General features: G+C 41.0%; 1 protein-coding gene across 1 annotated transcript in view; it reads right to left on the bottom strand.

The window, feature by feature from the left end:
* Positions 1-462: 462 nt before the first annotated feature.
* Positions 463-21,853, bottom strand: part of SUCLG2 (succinate-CoA ligase GDP-forming subunit beta) — a 244,437-nt gene continuing 223,046 nt past the window's right edge. The window contains exons 10-11 of the mRNA XM_031470701.2: positions 20,496-20,616; positions 463-1,569 (exon numbers count right to left, since the gene is read on the bottom strand). Coding sequence (XP_031326561.1) covers positions 1,454-1,569; positions 20,496-20,616 — 237 coding nt within the window. The 3' untranslated portion in view covers positions 463-1,453. The remainder of the gene's footprint in view (positions 1,570-20,495; positions 20,617-21,853) is intronic.

The following is a 21,853-nucleotide window of genomic DNA, read 5'->3' as shown; positions in this document are numbered from 1 at the left end:
AAATATGGATCTATAAAATAATGACTTTTTAACTTTTGTCTAGATATGAAACTTATGAGAACAATGTAAAAACTAGTAAAACACAAACAAAAAACAATAACCAAAAAGCTTGGTTTGTGACACACATTTGTACACTGAGAGGAAAACCGTTACTGTTGGCACCTCAGCCTTAAATGGGAGGAGTTTACGTCTACACATTCCTTTACATTATACTGAGGTCACATTTTAACCTGTTAGCTGCGACACTTACCTGGGCTTTCGCTGTGTATATAATTTTTATTCTTTCACTAAACAATCTCCTAAAAATATGGTTGCTGATAAAGTTGAGTCGAACTGAATAATCCTGGGACAACCCAAATTTTCTAATTTTGGAAATATGCCTAAGACACTAGGGCCAGTGTCTTAGTAGAAGGAAAAATTGTTTGAAGAATTAAACTGACTAAAATGAGAAGTACACAGATCTTGGTGTTTACAAAACAGAAAACTTTATTTGAATTTGTGTACAGACAAAAATTACCAATATTTAAACAAAAATCTAATTCACATTCTTTCCCACCACAAAAATGAATATTATGTGAAAAAGCTATATTCTCTCAATTACACTTTCCCAGGTAGTAGATTCTGGGGGGAAAAGGGAAGGGAGAGAAGACAGTGACACTCACAGCATAATTTGATCTTCAATGTTGTCTCATCTTGAAATGACTGAATCAGAGATTTCTGTAAGAATCAGCATCCTTCAGTTTTGATATTAAAAGAGAACCTTCTGCTCCAAAGTCCCAAATAAGGCTTCTGGCTTTATTTTTGGTGTGAGGTAAACAGTCTATTCAATATTAAGGCAAATGGTAGGAGACATGTATATGGTATTATTGTGGATCTTCCATCATAAAATATATTTTGTAATAGTTGTGGATTTTCCAACCATGTAAGAGTTAGACACTGTAAAAACTGTTGCAGTTTACAACAGCTATTTGTTTGAATGTCTTAGCTGCACCTTTTTGATGGTTAATCTGTTAAATGTAACCCTGTCAGAGGTTTTTACAGACTGTGATTTTGTTTTTATTACACAGGACAAAATGTTCACCAAAACTGTTGTCAGTGAACCAGGGCCTGATCTCAAATGCTGTATATATGCATATACGCTGTTTGGCCACACAGACTGCTCCTTGAAGTTGGTAAAACAATGCCTACTGAGCTGGTTCGCCAGGACGGAAAAGTATGAGAACATAAGGCATTAGTCTATTAAAGGCTATAAGGGAAATCAGATTATGTAGGCTGTCAAAATATCTTATTCAAGAAAATACAGATTCAAGGTTTTTTAATACAGAGATTCTTTCTCCTCCCTTTCCACCTATTTTTCCCCCAATGGGATAACCATTTCCTTCACAGTGATGAGAGAACCATCCCTTTTAATGGGAAAATGCACTTCTTCCTCTGAGGGATCAGGACAAAGGCATCACTTCTTAGCCACGCTGGCCACAGCTTTCTTGGCTGCATCCTCCAGGTCGACGGCCGAAGTAATGGGGAGTCCACTGTTAGTGAGAATGTTCTGGGCCTCGTGGACATTGGTTCCTGGAAAGGGGTGGGGGGATGATGTACAGTCACTGAAATGGAACTGGAAGTGGTGCCCTGGGGAGTTTCGTACAACCTGAAATCGAGGGATGACTGAGTCTCGCTAACACAACTTAATTACAACTCAGTTCAGCTTTCTGTGATCCAGATGTGGCTATTTAGATATACCCAGACGACAATTTTTTTTCCTCTTTTCATCTCAAATGCCTGGCATTATAAAGATACTGCCTATATTTTCTCTAGCATTAAAAAAATGGAAATAATGAGGTTCTTAGAAGACTGTGAACAAAGAATAACCAATTGTTCAACTAATTTGAATGAGGAAAATCTCCTGAAATCCCTTGATTGAGTAGTCTGAATACAGAATCTGAAGAAAAAGCTTGCAAAAAATGAGCAAGAGAATGGTAAATCAGGCAGTCAGGATTGTATGGAATACTGGGAGTAACACACAAGGATGCTCAGGACTAATCTACCTGTAGCTTTTCACCTAGAAGTAAATTAAATATCGGTGCTAATCAATGTCATTCACAAGGTGGAAAGATTATGTGACTAGATGTACATCAAGTCATGGTCCAGCTTGAAAAAAAGAATGAAAGATAGGACTTGCAAGAGAATAATGGACTTTTTTTTTTTTTTTTTTTTTTTACTGATAAAAGTGGAAACATCTGCTCATAATCCACACTCAAGTGCATTTAATGTGATTCTGGCCCATATCAGAAGCCATTTGTTGTAAAGCTCTCTTGAAATGAAGGTGCCAGTCATGACGATCTGAGTTCTAAAGTTCAGGGCATCTGCCTACTTAAGGCCATGGATCCAGTGCCTTGGAGACAGTGACAGTTTTCAATGTGTCCATGTCTGATTCCTCCTCAACAATCCTTCCTTCATTGATTCTATACAATGAAAAGGGCAGAAGCCCTGAAAATGAGCATTGTAGCCTCTGATGACATCTCTTGGCCCTTCCTGGTGGATGTGTAGCATTTGCCGGCCAACCCACCCCACCCAAATGTGTGCTTAAGTGACTATTAAACATGTGAAATGCTTTTCTGTTATTTTCTTTCAGTGTGAAGAAGCCTCTGGGAGAAATGTGATAAAATTTAAGTGTCTAATGAAATATCTCATCTTGTATCATCTCCTATGCTTTTATCTAGTTAGCAAAACAGAGCCTATTTATAAACAAAGACTTTGAAATATAGAACTCGGAGGACCTCAGAGTACAAATATAAAGGAAGTGCTCAGTCAGCATGTTTCACACAAAAAGACAAAGGCCGAGTGAAGGAGGAACAGCTGAGCTGAGAAGGTGATGCAGTGCTGACTCTTCGGGGACCTGGGGTCCACCAAAGCTGTGGTGAAGGGGATACCGGCACTGTGTCTTCGGCTCAAGGCTTACTTGCTGCTGCTTCCACACAACCTCTAGGGCAAGCAAGAACTCCAAAGGTAGAAAAGTTGTTATCTAAAATCTCCAGCCTCTCATCCTGGCTCTGCTCTGAATTCACTGTATAGTTTTGGGTAAATCATTTAACTCCTTTGAGCTTCAACTTCTTTATCTCCAGATATAACACTGTGACCATCTTCTTCATAACTAATATTCACTAAACACACATGCCAGATATAACGCTAAGTGACTTATATGTGGCTTATGAAATCTGTTCAATGACTATGAATAGGTCTCATTGTCCAGTTTCACAGATGAGATAACTGAGGCACAGAGAGGTTAAAGAACTGCATAGACACACAGGGTCTAACTGGCAATGATGGGACTTGAATCCTGCTTGCTCCAGATATGTCCTAACGATACGCTGGTCTGTTTCCCTGTCTATAAAGTGAGGATAATAATGCTAGTAGCTTAGGTTGCCATGACAAGCAAATGAAATAATGCACATGAAAGCATCTGGTAAATGGCAAACTCTCTGTGGCAGACGTGGCTGGCTGTCCACTGAAGATTCATGCTGCTTTGCTACAGGGGGAGCTGTTGCTGGAAAGCAGCTGCCCAACCAGGAACCACTTCCTAGGCGCCCCTGCCAATGGGGGGTCCTGTGACTTCTGGCCAATACAGTATGAGCAGAGATGAAACACACACTCTTAAACATACCTACTGTGATTCTCCTCCATTTTCCTCTGTCTACCTTCTGGAACACTGCCAGCCAGAAAAAGCTTGCAAGGCATATTTTTTCTGAGGCAATGACTCTTTCAGCATGGATGCTTGAATGACTGTGGAGCAGAGCAGCCCGCTCAGCTCACTCACCCTCTCAGACTTTATAGGAATGACAGAAACTTCTATGATATTATCTCTGACATTTCAGCATGTATCTGTCGTTATGGAGTAAGCTTTACTTTAATTAACATATTACTTTTTAAGTGTGGGAGGCACCTTTTAAAATGTGTTTCAAATGATTGACCGCCACATCCTGGTGTTCATGTCCCTGGAGTGTGGGCTGGAGCCAGTGACCTGCCTCTGATGAACAAGAATATAGCAAAAGTGATGGAACGTCACTTCTGAGACTAAGCCTGTGATTTCTGTCTTGCTCCCTCTGATTTTCTGTTGATAAAGCCAATTGCCATGCTGTGGGTTATGGGCTTCCTATGGTGAAGTTCATGATGCAAGGAACTCAGGGCAGCCTGCAGCCAAAAGCCAAACAAGAACTGAGGCTTTCAGTCCAACAGTGCATGAGGAATTGCATCCTGCCAACAACCATCTGAGTGGGCCTGGAGGCGACCCTCCCCCAGGCAGGCTGTGACAGGACTCCAGCCTTGGCCGACACTGCAACTGCATTTGCCAGAGACCTTGAGTCAGAACACCCAGCTAAACCACCTCTGGATTCTCCACCATAGACTCCTCATTGGTCACTGAAATGACCAATGTTTCTGGTGCTAAGCAGATAAATTTCAGGGCAATTTGTTTCACATTAGTACTTAACTTAATGCAGATGTAAAGATTTATTATTATCATTAAGAACAACCTCAGCGTGCATTTCGATTCATTTTGTAAAGTTTCAGCCACAGTCCCAGAGGTTGAAAAGTAAGACAGAGGGTCAGACTGTGGCAGGTGTTGGGAACCAGACAAAGGAATTCTGACATTAATCTGTAGGCAGCGTTTTCATGGAGTAAGGACGCAGTGTGAATCAAAGTCCTGATAGACACAGAATCAAATAGGTCTTTGGACCAGAAGGTCAATGAAAGTTAAATGTGTAAATCTTTATCTCCTTCAAAAGAGACGTGGACTAGAGCATTCTTACCACCTGACCTCTAGTCTGCCAGGGAAGAAATCTATGTTAAGATACAAAAAGCTCTTCTTCTTCCTTTCTCAAGAAACTCATGCATCACCCCAAGAGACAGACTCATCTGCCTGAACATCCTCATCTTCTAATCTTCCTTGCCTTGGCTGATTCCTCCTGTGGGTACAGATCTCCCATACGACTATCAAGCACTCTCTAACTGGACTGATATAGGAATTAGCTGTGCTAGTAGTGGTGATAATAATAATAAAAGCAGTAATGCCAGCTGTCACTTAGCACAGGTCACACATTGTTCTGGAGTTCTAAGTAAATGAGCTCATGCGTTCCTCAGAAGCAACCCTGAGATAGCTACTATTATTATCTTCCTTTTATAGATGAGAGGACATGCATAAGTTAAAGACTAAAGTTTAGTGAGCAAGACGAGTAATAGCTAGGAAACAGAGAATGAGCATTCAACTTGATCTCTCACTGGCTTGAATGATTTCCGGCACTAATGCTTGAAATATCCATTGTAAACCTTGAAAAATTTCTCAGGATTTTGTAAATATATGTCATCATCATCACCATAATCACAACAACAACAAAAAATCCCTCATTTACAAAGTCCCCCATGGTACTTTATTTGACCCTTACAATGACCTTGTGAATTCGGTGTTTATAAATCAGTCCTTTTTTTTTTCCCCCTCTTTTTAAGTCAAGAGCTTAGTGACTGACTGACAGGATTCAGTCTCAGAATCCTGTGCCCCTCTGACACAATTTGATTTCCTGGTGACTCCTGTGTGACATTAAAAGACACAGCACTTTCCCGTGCAGAAGCTCATCTGAACTATGAGACTACAAATTATTCAAGAGTATGGATCAGGTATGACCAGGATGTCTGCTCTTTCCAATCTCCCTTCTGGCTAAACCTGCTGTCCTCACTGTCCCTGCTTAGGAGGGACCATGGGGTGTTCTCAGTCCCAAGGCAGATCGCCGATGTTCCCAAGACACTAACTGTACTTGATCCAAGGGTGGTCCCAATACAGACAATGGTTATTAGCTTGTCCAATTAGATTCGCTCTCCTGAGAATCTTGATGTGTAGTTTTTGTGAAATAGAAAGTTGTAGCATGGAAGGGACTTACCAGTCACATGCAAGCAGAGAAAGGCACTGCACACATGCACAGCATGGTGAAGAGATAAGTGTAGGAGTGACGCTCCTGAGGTCTGCCTCTAACTCAGATCCTCCTCTTCCCGGGTGTCAGCTTTCCTATGGTTTCTGCCCATTGAGAGAACTGTTTGCTCACTTTTCTGAGTTCCTTTCCATGTGTATGGATGAATAAGCTCTTTACCATCCTTTTTTTTTTTTTTTGAGATAAATGAGTTGCTCTTCCTTGTAATCAACTAGCCTAACTAAGCTGCTTCCTAAATTAATACTCTCTTCAACATCTAACTTAGCACCAGATATTACCAAGGCAGGAAAATGACTGACATAGAAATCCGTAAACCTGCAGGCAAGCTGGGCCATTGGCCTGCCATGCCTTCTCCCCGGAGCTCTGTTGCCCTATCTGCTTGGCGGACACCATTCTTTCATGAGCTGTCTGTTTAAATGGTATTTCTTTGGGCATGCCTTCCTGTCACCACATCCCAACCCCCAACCCAGAACAGGGGACTGAAAATGAGCTTTCAGAGTACCTCATACGTCTAAAATTGCAGCCCTGCTGTGACTGCTTACTGACACTGCTCTCGTCCCCACTAAACATAGGCTTCATGAGGGCTCCCACTGGGTGAGGCACGCTTACCCGCATGCCTCTAGGCTCAGCACAGCATCCCCACACAGGATGTGCTTGTGGACAGAATGGATAACCACGGACAGGTTCATACATACAATGTGTGCCTGAGGCGGTGAGTGTGGGTGAGACCTCTTCTGATTGCTGCCTTGCTGGCCCCATACCCCAAATAACTCTTTTTTCTAAGGTTGACACAGAAACTCCAAAAGGCCTGATGGAAAACAAGGACTGTTCTTGAGCTTTCCCAGAGTTCTTAGGGGCTTTCACTGTGGCCTCTTTCTCTAAGAAGGGCCACATAGCAGCTGGCTGGGCTGAGTGCCCTTGAGTGAGGACTCCAAGCTGCTGTCACTCCTGCCTCCCAGGCAAGTGAGGCCGCGCTCAAGGTTAATCACCAGTGAGCAGCGCCTGGGTGAGAGAGGGGTGGACAGCTCCACACAAATGCAGGCCATTCTCTCCTCCAGTTGGTCCTGCACGGCCATATCAAAATGCCTAATTGCTTCATAATTCCAGGATCCACTAAAGTGAATTTTAATTATACTTGCAGTTACACTTTAATTACAGCCTTAATTATTAAGCACATACTAGGCATGCTCAGAACCCAGCAGTTTTGGAAGGGAGCCTCACACTGAAGTACAAACCTCAGGCACAGGACGATGAGGAGAAAGGGTGCACACTGAGAGGGGCCTTGGTCAGATGAAAATCTGTCAAAGAAAGTGAGGGGAGGGGTCAGAAACAGAGGCAAAGAAGTGAGAGAGAATCACTCACAGAGAGCAAGATGGGACAGAAGGCACGGCAGAGATAGAGGCAGGAGAGTCAAAAAGAAAGATGCAGAAAGAGGCAGGAGAGAGGCATAGAGAAAAAGAAAGATACAGAGAGGGAGAAGGGGAAGAGACAAAAAAAGAGACAGAAGGGATGAAAGAGAGGGGACCAGAGACTGAGATGGATAAGAGAATGAGAGAGGGGAGAGGCAGAGAGAGGGAAGAGACAGAGAGAGGGAAAAAGGGAGGAGGAGAGAAAGGCACCAGAGACATGTGAAGAGAGTCAAGCAGAATAACCCAGAGAGGGACAGACACATGAAAAGAAGGCTCCAGAAGGAGAATAGTCTAATAGAGGGAGTGAGAGAGAACAGGGAGCTTGCCATGTCCCTGTGCAGCAGCCCTGCCTGGCCCTGCCTCCAGGCAGCCTCCTCAGTTTCTCCTTGGCTAGGAAGAAGCAAAGCCAGGGCAGAGCCTGCTGCTCATGGCAGCCCCCGCCTTGGAGAGAAATTACCAGTCGCTTCCTTGTTCCGGCTGAGAGAGCAGCTGGAAGGGGAAGTGGGAACACACAGAGAAGAGGGTTAACAAGGAAAATAGCAGTCACTGAAAGGAGGCCAGTCAAAAGAAAAAGTGAAAAGAGGGAGCCTTTGACAAATGCTTTACTAATTTGCAGATGCCTTTTGTTAATGATATTATGTGAGTATTTCAGGTTAGCTTCTTCTTGGCTCACCAAGTGGCTGACGTCTCCTCTCCATCCCCTCCCCTGTCTTTATTTCTATATAGAAACCATCAGAGCTGCTTTAAACTCTGATATGGAATCAAGAGGTCCAGAGTGTTTATGCCTGTGCACCCAATTACAAAGGAAATTGATCTCTTCCCCACATTTAAATTGTGCTGCTGACATGTTCTAATGTTTATTAAACACTGCATTGCTTTTTAATGAGGCTGCAGGACAATACTTTTAATAACCACCTGTACAGATAACTGATCAACTCACACTGGTCGAACTTCAGGCACTTAATATCTGCTTGTTGAAACCTGCTCAGCTAAATGGTTATCTACCCACTGCATGCCTTCAAAGTGGCAACACACGGAGAATCAAAGGGGACCGATTTTAAAATGAAATCTTGCTTACTGGCAGAGGATATTATAAAAAAAATTAATAATTATTATTAAAATCTTAAAAAATTTTCCATCTCTTCTGCACAACTTACCACTGACTTCCTGCCACTGGGTGGAGTGAGAGAGCTATAAACAGAGATGCAAGGTTAATTTATCAAAATTTGTTCTTTGCTCTTATTACATCAGAGACGAGACAGCAATAGTGGACACAAATTATAGGGTTTTGTTCAAAAGGTGTAGTTCCTCCCCTCCGACACAAGCCAGCCTTTTATCAACAGGCCTGTGAAGAAAACCAATCTCTTGTCTGAAAGTGTATAAAAGCTGAGTTTTAAAAATTATTTTTAATAGGAACTCATTTCTTTTAAAAGAAGACAACAGTTAGCACTTACTGAGTATATACTAGGTACAGTAAATGTTTATTGGATATATGAGTTAAGGGGTTCACAAGTATCATATCACTCTAATCTTCATAGAGACCCTAAAGTTGACATCATTTTTATCCCCATTTTACAGGAGGCAACTGAGGCACTGGGAGGCTTAGGAACTTGCCCAACATCCCCCAGCAAATCAGAGGCTGAGCCAAGACTAGAACCCAGGTTTGTCTGACTGCAAAAGCACACGACAACCATGACTGCAGCCTTGGCCTTTTAGCGCTGGAAGGAATCTTCGGGATTCTTTAGGACAAGTCTCTTGTTTTCACTAGAGGAAAATGAGGCCGAGAGATGGAGATAATCTGCTCAAACAATCAGTGAACCATGACAGGTCTGACTCTCGGTCTGGTGCCCTAAGTCGGGGCTGGCAAACTGTGGCTCCGGGTGCCAAATCCAGCCCGCTGCCTCTTTGTGTACCACCTGTGAGCCGAGAATAGTTCTGCCATTTTTAAACAGTTGGGGGGAAAAATCATTATAATATTTTGTGGTACATGAAAATTACATGAAATTCAAATTTCAGCGTCCATAAATAAAGTTTCAGTGGAACACAGCCAAAGTGATTCATTTACAGACCAGCAGTGGCTGCTTTTGTGCTACAATGGCAGAGCTGAGGAGCTGTGACAGAGATGGCATGGCTCATAAATCTTAAAACGTTTCAACCCCTGCTTTGAGCAACCAAGTCTTCTTCTTCTCCCCACGGGATGGGAGAGGTCAGTAGAAGCAAACCAAATTCGTTAAAGCAGCAGATCCCTCCTCAAATGTTCACTGTCCCTGTGCCCTCACTCCTCCCGCATTATTCTTTCAAGTGACAATCAGATAGAAGACGTCCATCTTCTTGGTGACACATACATTTAGAAAGCTTATCACATCTTTCATGTCTTGTTATTGTACTGTTAGAAATGGAATAACTCATTGAGAATCAGAGGTAAACCCTTGCTGGGTCAGCGGCCATCAGTGTCTGGGACGACGGGAATCCTATACTGAGCACCCTGCAGGCAGCCAATGGGGTCCAGCCGTGTGGCCTCAGTCGAGTTGTGGACAAGAGCTCAGATGTAAATGAGAGCTAACATTTATTTACTGAGCCAGCACTCATTCTAGGTTATTTTAAAACTCAATCTGCTCCTTACAATAATCCTGTGAGACTGTTGTGTTTTTATTCCCATTTCACAGATTAGGAAGCTGAGGTTTAAACTTGGCCCTGTGGCTGACTAGCTGAGCAACCTGAGAAAGTTACCATAGTTGGATGAGAATCTTACTGAAATACTAGTACCCCTCACATTTTATACAAATTAAAGATGACAAAAGAGAACCTGTGGGGCTGTATCACGCCCACCTATTTGCCTCAATGATTTCTTCTCCCATGGTAAGAAAAAAACCGATGCCCAGGGTTTGAGTGTGACAGTCCCTCCTGTGATGATAGCAGGCAGTGGCAGGAAGCCGATGGCCAGGTTCTTTACAACCTGGTTTCAGTGAATGATGAGTTTGTGCTTATGATCACGCAAGCACATTTAGAATCAAGTCTAACATATCACTGTTGAAGGCTTAGGGTAAGTGCTTACGCTCTTGCTTTCAACTATATGAACTCTCAGAAAAGCAACAGAGATATTAAGGTAAACCAAAGGTACAGGAGCCTTAATATTAAACAGTGGAATGAACCCCCTGGCAAGCAGAACACTTTACAGTTCTGTACCTGCTGGGCTGGGACCGCACTTTTAAAGAAACGTTCACATGCCTGAGCATCTGCATGTGGACCTCCCTTTCATGCCTTCCTTTAATCTACCTCATGGCTTTCAATCCATGTATATTCTAATTTACAGATGACTGCAGGAATTTCAAAGGTAGTTTTGGTGGTGTGAGACTTTCGTCTGCAATGCTGACTCTGGAACTTCACTGCTGCCTAAGAAGTGACATGACGGCATCACTGCACAGGTTCTGAACATACCCGAGAGGAAGGACGGAGTGGACGTCTTGCTAATATTTGCCTGAGAAGGAGTTATATTCTGAGAGCTTAATACTGCCTGCCAAATGCTTTGTTGGCTCTTAACAAGATCTTTCAGAGCTGAGGATGGGGGCAGATTCAGACACAGATACCCAGGGGAGCTTCCAGAATTTTAGGTCTTGATGCTGCCTCTTCTCTACACCAGGCTACAAACTGTCCCACTCTCTGTTTTGTAAAAGAAGATTTACTGTCGCACAACCGTGCCCATTCCTTCCCAAATCGTCTGTGCTGCTTCAGCATCATGATGGCAGTGCTGAGGTACTGCGACAAGCATACGTGGCCCACAAAGCCTAAAATCTGGCCACTTACAGAAGAAGTCCACAGACCTTTGTGCTATACAATCTAAATTTCTGGCCCTGTGGATGCAGAAGATAAAGAACCCAGTCTCATTTGGTGCTTCCCCAGCTTGGAGCCCCTGCTTCCTAATTCTGATACAGGGGCAGCTGTATTTCTAGGGAAGAAAGTTCCACCTATGCTCTCTTTGAATTAACAATGGCCAATACTTGGCTCAAGCGCCCTCACACTCTCTTTACCCACATCTGTGATGGACAACAAAGACCGCAGAACTCTTTTCTGCTGAGCTGGGATATGGCCTCAGAATCTTTCTTGGCACAGCACTGCAGGCAGCCACTACCAATAAATAGAAGGTGGCATAAGTGAAAGCTATTTGTTATCCCTATCCTAGAACATTCCATGACAATGTGAGCCTTTCTGCTTAGGTAGCTCTACCTCTGGGCAACCTCAAGGTGGCGCTCTCCAGGAGAGGCTTATTACCAGGGCATACCTCCTCATCTGTAAAATAGCACAATCTACCTGTGTCTCTTCCTTGATGGAAATGTGTTCTCTTTCTCTCTCTCTCTCTTTCTTTGATGGCTGATCAAATATGACTTTCAAATGTTACATAAGGAGACTGAGGCAGGTCACTCGGAAAATACTCAAGGGAGCAGGTGATGATATTGTGATGTGATAAGAAGGACTCAGGACATGCCAGTCCCCATACCTGCCACACTCCTTATTAGAGTGCCCCAAACCCAGCTTCTGCTGGGGAAAACAACTTCAGGCTTTTGATTTTGAAGGGAAGCCCACTTTGTAGACTGGGGCGGGCACCTGACCAAAAGGCAGTTGCCCCCTAAGGCAGACTAATAGCCTGTGATGTACATGAGGGGAGGGTTTCCTTCCACTCAGAGAGGCAGCCATCAGCATAACCCTCCTCCCTTCTTCTGTGACTGTCTCTGGCTGTGCAGGGGCAGTGGAGAGACTTATCTGACTGCAATGTCTGAAAGGAGGAAGCTGGCATGTGTACCCCAAGCCCTTCCTCTGCACTTCCCTTGGATGTGCTGCTCACAGGCAGCCCAGTTCACCCTCTGTCACTCAGGGCTCTGCCCTAGTGGAAGGTCTGCCCAGGTCCAGCAGTGGCCATAACTGGCTGTGCGGAGCTGCCTGGATCTGGGATTCAGAGTAAGAAAGCTGTCACTCTTGGTTCACAATAAGGTAGCTCCTTTAGCTTCTGTATCGTTAATGAAGGTGATATTTTGGTTTCCTTAGTCTTTTTTCCTGCTTCGCAGCAGAATCAGAACTCAGATGAGGAAGAACCTACTGGGTCCCCTCAAAGACCTCTAGGACATGGCCTCGTTGGATTGGTGTGGACAGCAGGGGTGACGATTATTACATGGACTTAACAGACTGGCAACATGTAGGATCTGGACTTCGAGGGAACCCAGAGGGAGCAGACTGGCCTTAGCAAGGGGCTAAGGGAGTAGAGGCACAAAGAACAAGAAGGAGTAAGAAAGTCAGAGTAGGGGGCTTTCCAGGTACAATTCCATGAAAGCCTTACAATTAACCTCCTTTTGACTAAGGTAGTTGGAGAGTCTCAAGTCATTACATCCAAAAAGACCAAACAAAATAAAATACTGCATAATACAAAGGCCATCTTCCTCATCTTCCTTTAAGGGGCCCTAGTCCTGTAATTACAACGACTACTTAAGGTGTATTAGGCTTTTTCTTGTGTAAGGCAGTGCATGTCAGAAACGATATAAATTTCAGTTAGTCACATGAACTATCTAGGGGTAAAATGAAATCTCAAATCGTCAGATATAGTAAATTCTTTGTCTGAAACCTTAAGTGTTAGACAAAAAAAAGCTTTAACGAGCCTAATACTTTAGGTTAGGGCCTGAGGGACTTGGTCTAATGTTAAAGTGGCAAAGTTTACACATTCAGAAGAGTTTATCAATTTAGACAATGAGAGGATTGAAGGCTTGATGACAGAACAGGATTGTCTCTGATGTCTCATTTGGTTTAATTTGGTGATGATGACTAAGGAGGAGACACAGGGAAAAGGTGCTCGTAATTTAAAGGGAGGAGAGGTGATAGATGTCAAGGTGAAGTGAAATTGCTCCCAGTACGGAAGCACCCACAGGGGACAGTGAAGGAGGGAGGAGACGGAGTGGTGGGTCGACATCAGTGAGGCAGGAGCTAGGTGAGGGATAGGGTGTGCAGATAGTAGGGACCGGGAGAGTGGGAACAGAAGAACAATGAGAATCAAACAGGGAGAGGAAAAGAGATGTGCCCTGACAGAAAATGTCGAACCCACCTCCAGGAACCACGTTCCCTATGACAGCAGCATCAGAACTGAAACATAGGGAGAAGAGAAGGTGGGCTCGGAGAGGCTGGGGTATAGGTGGGGACCAGGTCCATCGCCTCTTGCAAGGAAGCAGGGACTGAGAAAGGAAGAAAAGATGAAAGCTCAGCACAGAGCTTAGTTGGGAAATGTGCAAAGAGGTAAAGAGGCCAGGGTGTTATCAGACACAGAGCCAGATGCCAGTGCCACCACTCAGTGGGGGTCCCCTTAGTCTCTGCTGACTCACAGTGCAAGCTGCAAACCCAGGGCTCGAACATCCTGAATAAAAATTCTTCCAAGCTAGTGGGCCACAGTCAATCTGCCAAGGCTGACTTTTTGATGGGAGTCAGAGGAATAATCATGGCTCTCCTCTCTGGTTCTACCACCCCAGCATAACGGAAGGCTTGCAGAATGGACAGCTGCCAAGTAGATGGACACAGCTGAAAACTCTGGGGCTGTCTCTTAATGCTTGAGTGCTCAGGGTTGCTTTTCCCCTGAAGTAGACCAAAGCATCACGTAGCAATCTTCCTGGGTCCAGGCTAAGGACACTTGATTTGCATTCCTCTGACTGTGGCTCCCATCTGTCAGTATTTCAGGAAGCAAGGATAAGGAAGTGTCCACGGAGAAGAGATGCCTCATTATCAAGAAAGTAAAAGAAACTCAAGATAAACTTTCTGATTCTGAGATGTTTACGCTCTCAACAACTTTGGAGAGAGTTTAGGAAACATCAGAGAGATCAGAAAGGATAAGGACAGGGAACTGCTGCTTCTAAGACACTTGGCAAAAGAGGAGCAAAATGTCTGTTGCTGAAATGAACTTTTGGTATTGGGTGGAAAAATGAAATTGAGACAATTTGGCTGAGGGAAACAGAATCCAATTTACAAATCATCTAGACTCACTATTATTTCCTCATGAGCTTAACTTGGAATCATAATGAGCACCTGAGAAAGCAAATTCTTCTTCAGGCATATTTGAGATACAGAGGTTAGCTACAGATTGAAATGGGAGAGTAATAAGGAAAAATGAATTCTAAAAAAGAAAACTTCTCTTTAAGTTTTGACAGATTCTGATCCAGAACCATAAAACTACCCATATGAAATCCAAAGCTTTGGCTAAAACATGTTTGCACAATGAATACACTAAGTTGTAATAAATGTCTGAACATTTCTCAGCGGTATCACGGGTTGGGCTGAATTAATCATCTCGGTAATTTTTGTGCCAAATATGTACACATTTTAAAAAGGAAAGAAAAAATAAAACTCATTTCGGATTATTTGTTCTTTGATTATTTGCCAGAAACAACTGTCTACAAAAGCTGAACTCTCCCCAAAAATGTGCTTGTTCAATTTACCCAGGAGTCTTTTAAATAAAAATAATCCTGAGTCTCAGCTGGTAAATTCTATTCTGATAAGGCAAGTAAATACATGTAATTATAAAGTTACCATTTTCAAAGAGAAGAGTAATCCTTTCCTTATCCGCTGGTAAAACAGCTTGTAATTATTATACAGCTGAGAACATAGATTTGTCCACAAAATCCTACTAAATCAAGCATGATTTGATTGATTAAAACTTTCTACATTAGGACATATCTAATACATCATGTATGGCAACAGTCTTTAAAATGTGGGCCACAAATTGGTGAAACTTATGCCAAATGGCCACATTTCCAAATGGCCACATAACAACCAAGAGAGGCTATCTTCTTTATTTACAGGAAATAGATACTAAGCTAGAAGCAAGTTACATGATCAGGCTTTGAAATGTCTGTTATCTTCGTCATTAAAAATCACACATTTGTTCAGAATGCACAGCCATGTGTCAGAGTATTCAAAACTTAGAAAGGAGTTAATAAACATTAGTAATAATAATTATTTATTATTGTAATTCAGACTCCAGTAAGATTTTTCTACCACACTTAGTTTTTATGTGTCACTTGGCTTTTCACAGATGCTGGGATGGTGATCACCCCTTTCTCATCTCACTTTTACTAGCTAGACAGTGGTGTATGTCCTGGGACGGTGGACCAATTTTAATATTAATAGGAATAAAGGTAACTTTGAAGTTGATCAGCTAAAACGAGTACAGTGCTATATCAAGTTAAACAGAAACTATCAATAGAATTGTCCAGAATGTTCCTGCTTCTTTATACCACTTTGTCTTTCTCTGTCACCACAGAAAATGAAGAGTTTGCTCTATTTAGCAAAACAGAGGGACCCAAATCAGTTCTCTAAGGTGAGGTAAAATCTAACTGAATGCAGAGAGATTTGGGAGAGGAGCAGAATTTATGTTCTGACCCTGAGGAAAGCAAATGAAAAATTTAGATTGAGTCTAAGAGAAATCCTCAGAGGGCCCTGTAGTTAGCAACTTTTTTCCCTCCTCAGAAGTACTGACAACAAGATTTTCTGTGACAGGAGATTTTTGGTTTTGGCTGGCTTCTCATTTTAACTGAGCTGTGTTGCAGGTGAACAATATGCGATGCAGCAAGTCCAGAGAGTGGTTTACTGAGAGTCTTCAAACTGGGGGTGACTTATCCATTTGCCCATCATACCTCTCTCTGGATCATCCCTGTATTCCTCCATCTCTATCTCCACACAGATTCCATGTGATAGTACAGCTTCATCTCAAACTAAGGATAACTATACCCAATGCAATCCTCTCCCATTCTCTCTACCTAGTTTCCACTTCTGGCTTTCTCAAGTCCACCAACTATGCTATTGCTCTCCTGGTCACAGATTTAAAAACCTAGCTCCCCACTTTCTCTCATCTCTTTTTATATTTCTGCTCTTACTTCTACTCCACTCTTGCCTCTATGTGGCAAATCTGCCTTGATTTTGGAGTCTACCTAATAATGTAGATTCTGGCTACTAATTTGATTTCCCCACTCAATTCTTGTAGCTGTAACATGTTCCTGCAAAGCCATTACTTTCTCCAGGACAGATTTCTGATCTGTCCAGGTCCTGGCTTTCAGTCTTTGTCACTGTTATGATCTTAGTATTAACTCCCAAATATGACTTGCTCTGATGACTTGCTTCTGATCTTTTACTAAATTTCTTCCTACCTCTTTCCTTTCCAGAGATTCAAATCTTACTTATTTCCATATTCAACTTGGAAATTCTCCTTTTATAATATTTCTCTGCTAACTCACATCTCTAAATGTACTATAATTATAGCAGTCAATATCTAGTAAACTTAACAAAAAGGTATGCCAATGAAAGTGGGCTGAACTACAAGAGGCAAAGTTTAAGGGGGCATACTTTATAGAAGTCTGCATCACTTAGCATAAAGAGCATAGGCTTGGTTTGTATTTAGTTCCCTTTACAGGATTTTTATGGATAACACCATTTACAAATTTCTGTATTTTTAAAACTCTATCATCAGAGATAAGGTAGAGCAGAACTGTTCATCATCCCCTGTATATTATGCAGGACCAACAGAATTTTGAGGTGGGTCTTATCATGATGTGGGGCTGCTTTTTTCTCCCATTAATCACATATAAGGATATTAGCAAGTGTCCCTGCTATTACCATGGGACTGTGAGTGCTGGTACCTATCTAAGGACATTTATCATGTCAGATGACAACTCCCACAGAAGGAAGAAAGAATACCAGTGAGTACTCCAGAAAAGTCAAAAGCTCTCCTGCTTTTTCTCTCCTAGGTGCTTATGAAAGGATAGGGGCTTTTAACATGAAAGAAGGGGAGTAGCAAAAAAAGGTCACCATGGATGTTTTTAGCCAACATAAATCTGGCGCCCAGTATCCTCTGTGAGCTCATCATCAATTCCACAAGCCAGGCTGGTGGTTATCTGGGATACCCTGATGGCTATTGCTTCTAAGACAGAAGCAGGTTCTATTAGGACAAACACTGGATAATATTTTATAGATATTAGCTTGTATTGTTAATTTTTTTCTTTTTATTTCCCCAGTTATCTAGTAACTGAGATCATTTCTTATATTTCTATGCATTCTCCTTAATGTCCAAAGCTCAGTGACTTATATATGGTATTTATCATATTAATTAATAAATTTTAAAAAAAACACAGGCATATACTTTGGAAGTGCTTTAACTTAAAAGATGCAAGTCTGATTGTCCAACAGATGTGGACATTTCAAAGCTTTTTCCTAGTAGCTCAGATAGACCTTTGATATATCCAATACTGATTATGAAGGGAGATAATCTTGGATGTGGTATTTTGCATATCTCACCATGTGTATCATCCAGATACACATGATAGGGATATGTAAAATGATAGGTTATTATTCCATAGTATTTCAGAATACTAAGTACAGTATAAAAATAAGTGCTCCATTTAATCTCTTGGGAAAAATTAAAAGTGGGGTAAATTTCTTTTCTAGGGATGCACTACCAGCTACTAATTATGGGTCCCTACAGACAACACACATATAGGGGAGGATCACTAGACAGAGTGAGTCCACCACAGCATGCACTAATTTCTGGTTCTTTCCAAGTGACAGACACTAGTATGATTTGCTATGGAAACCTGCTCCCCTTTAAGAACATAAGAAGAGCTGACAGTTAAAATCTGAGGGTCACTGGTGACTGTGACCCTGAAAACAGTTTGAGATCAACATTTTAATCAGAATTATGCCTACCCTGAGGAACCCACTAACTCCTTGATCAATTTTCTTTTCACTGCAGCCTAGCCATTTTCCTTTCACTGAAATTATTTTTAGTGGGATAAATTACAGTGCATCCACATTTTTAAGAACTTTTAATTCAATCATATGTTTGATTGTCCACATTAAGCTTTGCCAGCAGGAGACCCTGCTATTTCACTTTTCTTTTGTGATCATGACTTCTGTTAAACCCATAAAGTGAAGATCTAAGGGTGTGAGGTGGAGTCTCAGGGAGGTAGAGAGGAAGGAGACTGGCAGAGAGAAGGAAGAGACACAAAGAAAGAAGCAAACAGAGGAAAACACGCTCCAGCTGTTCCAGAGGCTTGACTTCAAAGGAAGATGGGGCTCTGTAATAGGTCAAATATGGCTGAACTTTGAGGAGAAAAGGTCTCTAGGGAATTACAGTACCAGGGTGGTAATGGGGGAAATTAAGCTGTCCCCAAAACGAAACTGCAGAAGTCTACCCAATGAGCTGCTTGCTTGCTGTAATCTGAACTCGTTGACCATGTGGACAGGATTTTTGTGTAATTCTCATAATAAAGTGTCTGTTTTCACTTCTCCACTACCATGGTTTTCAAAGTGTGGTTTACAGAACCCTGGGGGAGGTCCCTGATATAAAAACTATTTTAAAGTAGTAGTAGTAGTAGTAGTAGTAGTAGTAGTAGTAGTAGTAGTAGTAGTAGTAGTAGTAGTAGTAGTAGTAGTAGTAATGATAATGATGATGATGATGATAATAATAATAATAATAATAATAATACTCTGTTGACATCTGTCCTGATGAAGCAAAAGTAATGGTGGGTAAAACTGTATGGAATTAAGCATCACCAAAGTATACTGGTTCATTTTATTTTTCACCACCTCATACTCACAAGGAAAAGTTGCCACTTTCAAGTAAGAATGTCCTTAATGAACAGTAAAGAAAAAAATTTAATTCTATTAAATTTCAACCCTTCAGTACACATCTTTTTAATACTCTGTGTGATCAAATGAGAAGTGTACTGAAAGCACTCTGCTGCACACTGAACTACGATGGCTGTTCTGAGGAAAAGCATGTATGTGATTTCTGAGCAGCAAGCTAAACCACTTACTTTTCCATGGAACACTGTCTTTTCTTGGAATAATAAAGAACATACTATGGTTGTTCAGATTTAGTTATTTGGCAGACATTTTCTCAAAAATGAGTGAAGTCTGTCACTTCAAGGAAAACAACTGACTGTTTTGTGGATGATGAGAAAATCTGTACTTTCAAGCAAAGATTAGCATTCCAGAAAACTTTCATCTACCACCTTGACAGCTTCCCAACAGTGAGAAGCTTTTCTGATAATGTTGTGATATTAGAAGATGTCAATTTTTTGATATTGTATATTGAAATGTGTTAACCTTCGGAAGACCTGCATAATCCAAAATTTTCCATATGATCAATGCATGATGTTATAAATCATGTATGTGCAAAATCCATTTAATGTGTGAAGCAGGCCAACGGATTTTAATACAATGGAGTACAAATTGAGATTCTATATTAAAACTAATCTTTGATAAAGAAACTATTACTTTTTAGGTTTTAGTGTAGTATCAAAGAATAATATTCAAAATTATATGAAATGATTATTAAAAACTGCTCCTTATTCCAGATACATAGCTCTATGAGGCCGGATTTTCTTCATATACTTCAACCAAAACAACATATTGCAACAGATCTGATGCAGAAGCAAATATTAAGCTAGATATGGAAGGGATCTGCAAAACCATAAAACAATGTTGCTATTCTTACCACAATCTAGAAAAGACAGAGTTATACTTCATAACATATATAGTATATATATTTACATATAAAATATATAATATAAAAATTAAAATTTTATTACAAAAATGAGTATTTAAAAAGTTCCAAGTATTTATTCCTATTTCCAAATTAATTTATTAAATAAATTAAATAAATTAATAAATACTGACATATATAACCCAAAATAAAAAAGAGCTCTCTGGTGTTTTCAATTTTAGTAAGTAAGGGAGTCCTCAGACCAAAAAGGTTGAGACCCACTGCTCTCTCATGATGAGTACTTCTTGGAGCAGCATTTCTCAGAGTGTTCTTCCCAGAATACTAATCTCATGAGATGAGTCATGATAAAAGGTCTCCACTCCGGAGTGTGTTTGGAAAATTGTTTGGAGACTCACAACATATGCCATTCTTAGAGAGCTGCAATCCATAGCAGAAGCTCAGAGAGGTACTGCTGCACTGCATTTATCTCATCTTATGTAATCCAGAGTTTCCTTATGTTGTCTCGAGAAGTTTGTGAGAGCAGAGCAGGCTAGTCACCTGAACTTGAAGGAGGGGCCGCTGGCACTGTGGAAATCTACTGTAACTTACCTTCCAGCCGGACCACCAGGGGCACCTTGAGTTCCAGCTCCCGGCAGGCTTTTGTGATTCCATTGGCAATGATGGCACAGTTGACGATTCCACCAAAAATATTGACCAGGATGGCTTCAACCTAAAATCCAAAAGAGGAAGGTGCCCATAAAAGTGCTGCAGTCAAGATTCCTTCAAATAACTGGCTAAAGAACAGAGACAAAATAAGACTCCCCCTTTTTTAAAACACAAAACATAAAGTATAAAACAAAAGGCCTAGAAAATGCTAAGAAAGTTAAAATTTTGCACTGAAATAATAAATATCAATATATAACTCTACTACTCTGCTGTATTAACCCAGATTATCCTATCAATCACTTCTCTGAACTCAAAATGAAATCAATTACTACACATTTATTACATACTGTTTCCTGCTTTGTCTTATAGAGTTGTCTGGAACTCTTCTTTTTGGAGTAGTGTCATCTAAAATTTCATGTACTTATGTTTCTCTCCATGGTTTATACTTGAATTTTCACTTGTCATGGTGCCTCATGTACTATTTAAAAACTGGTAACATTAATTATTTGTTGTTTTATATTAATAAGTAAAAATTCAAATTTTTCTACACCTCCTTAATACCTCATTGATATACTAGAGATATATTCTCAAAAGTCAGAGGTAGTTTAATTATCGTTGGTAACAACCTTTTTGATGAAAAAAGACCCCCAAATTAAAGAAATACAAGCTATTACCACAAGTAAGGATGTAAGAAAAGTCAAGCCACTGACTGGAAATTTTCAGAAATGTAAATTTAAACCCATTCTGTTAACCAGTTTATACATATTCCAGATTCAAAGGCATGTGGGCCAAAAAAAAAAAAAACTGTACTTGTCCTGATTTGATAAATAGGTATAAGAAAATCCTGTATAATTAACATGAAAAACGAGATAATGAAGAGAATTCATTATCTAGATTAATTGATAACACCCACAGATAATGGCTATTCATCAAGCTAGAGGCATCAAAATTCCAACAATGGAGTCACAATTAAATTATGCTACACTAATTGCAAAGCGTATATGTGTGTGCTGCATGCCATTTTTAAATCCCATTATTTCAGTATGCTAAATTAACTACACAAAAACATATGAGGAAAGAAGACCTTACATTTGTTTAGTACTTAACTGCTTTAAAAAGTGCCAGTACATGAACCCTCATTTTTTATTTTGACCCTTGCAATACGGTACAGTAAGTGCAGTGATGGTTAGCCTCTATAGTGGATAAAACCATTCAGAGAACTTACATTATGTGTACTAGTGCTACAAAGCTAACAGGGAGCAGTGGTGAAGCTCAACGTCAGCCTCTAGACTGCTTACTGA

Source organism: Camelus dromedarius, chromosome 17 (genome assembly GCF_036321535.1).
Source record: "Camelus dromedarius isolate mCamDro1 chromosome 17, mCamDro1.pat, whole genome shotgun sequence".
Classification (NCBI taxonomy): domain Eukaryota; kingdom Metazoa; phylum Chordata; class Mammalia; order Artiodactyla; family Camelidae; genus Camelus; species Camelus dromedarius.
Note: the sequence above shows the minus strand (reverse complement) of the source record. Positions and strands in the feature narration are given on the sequence as shown.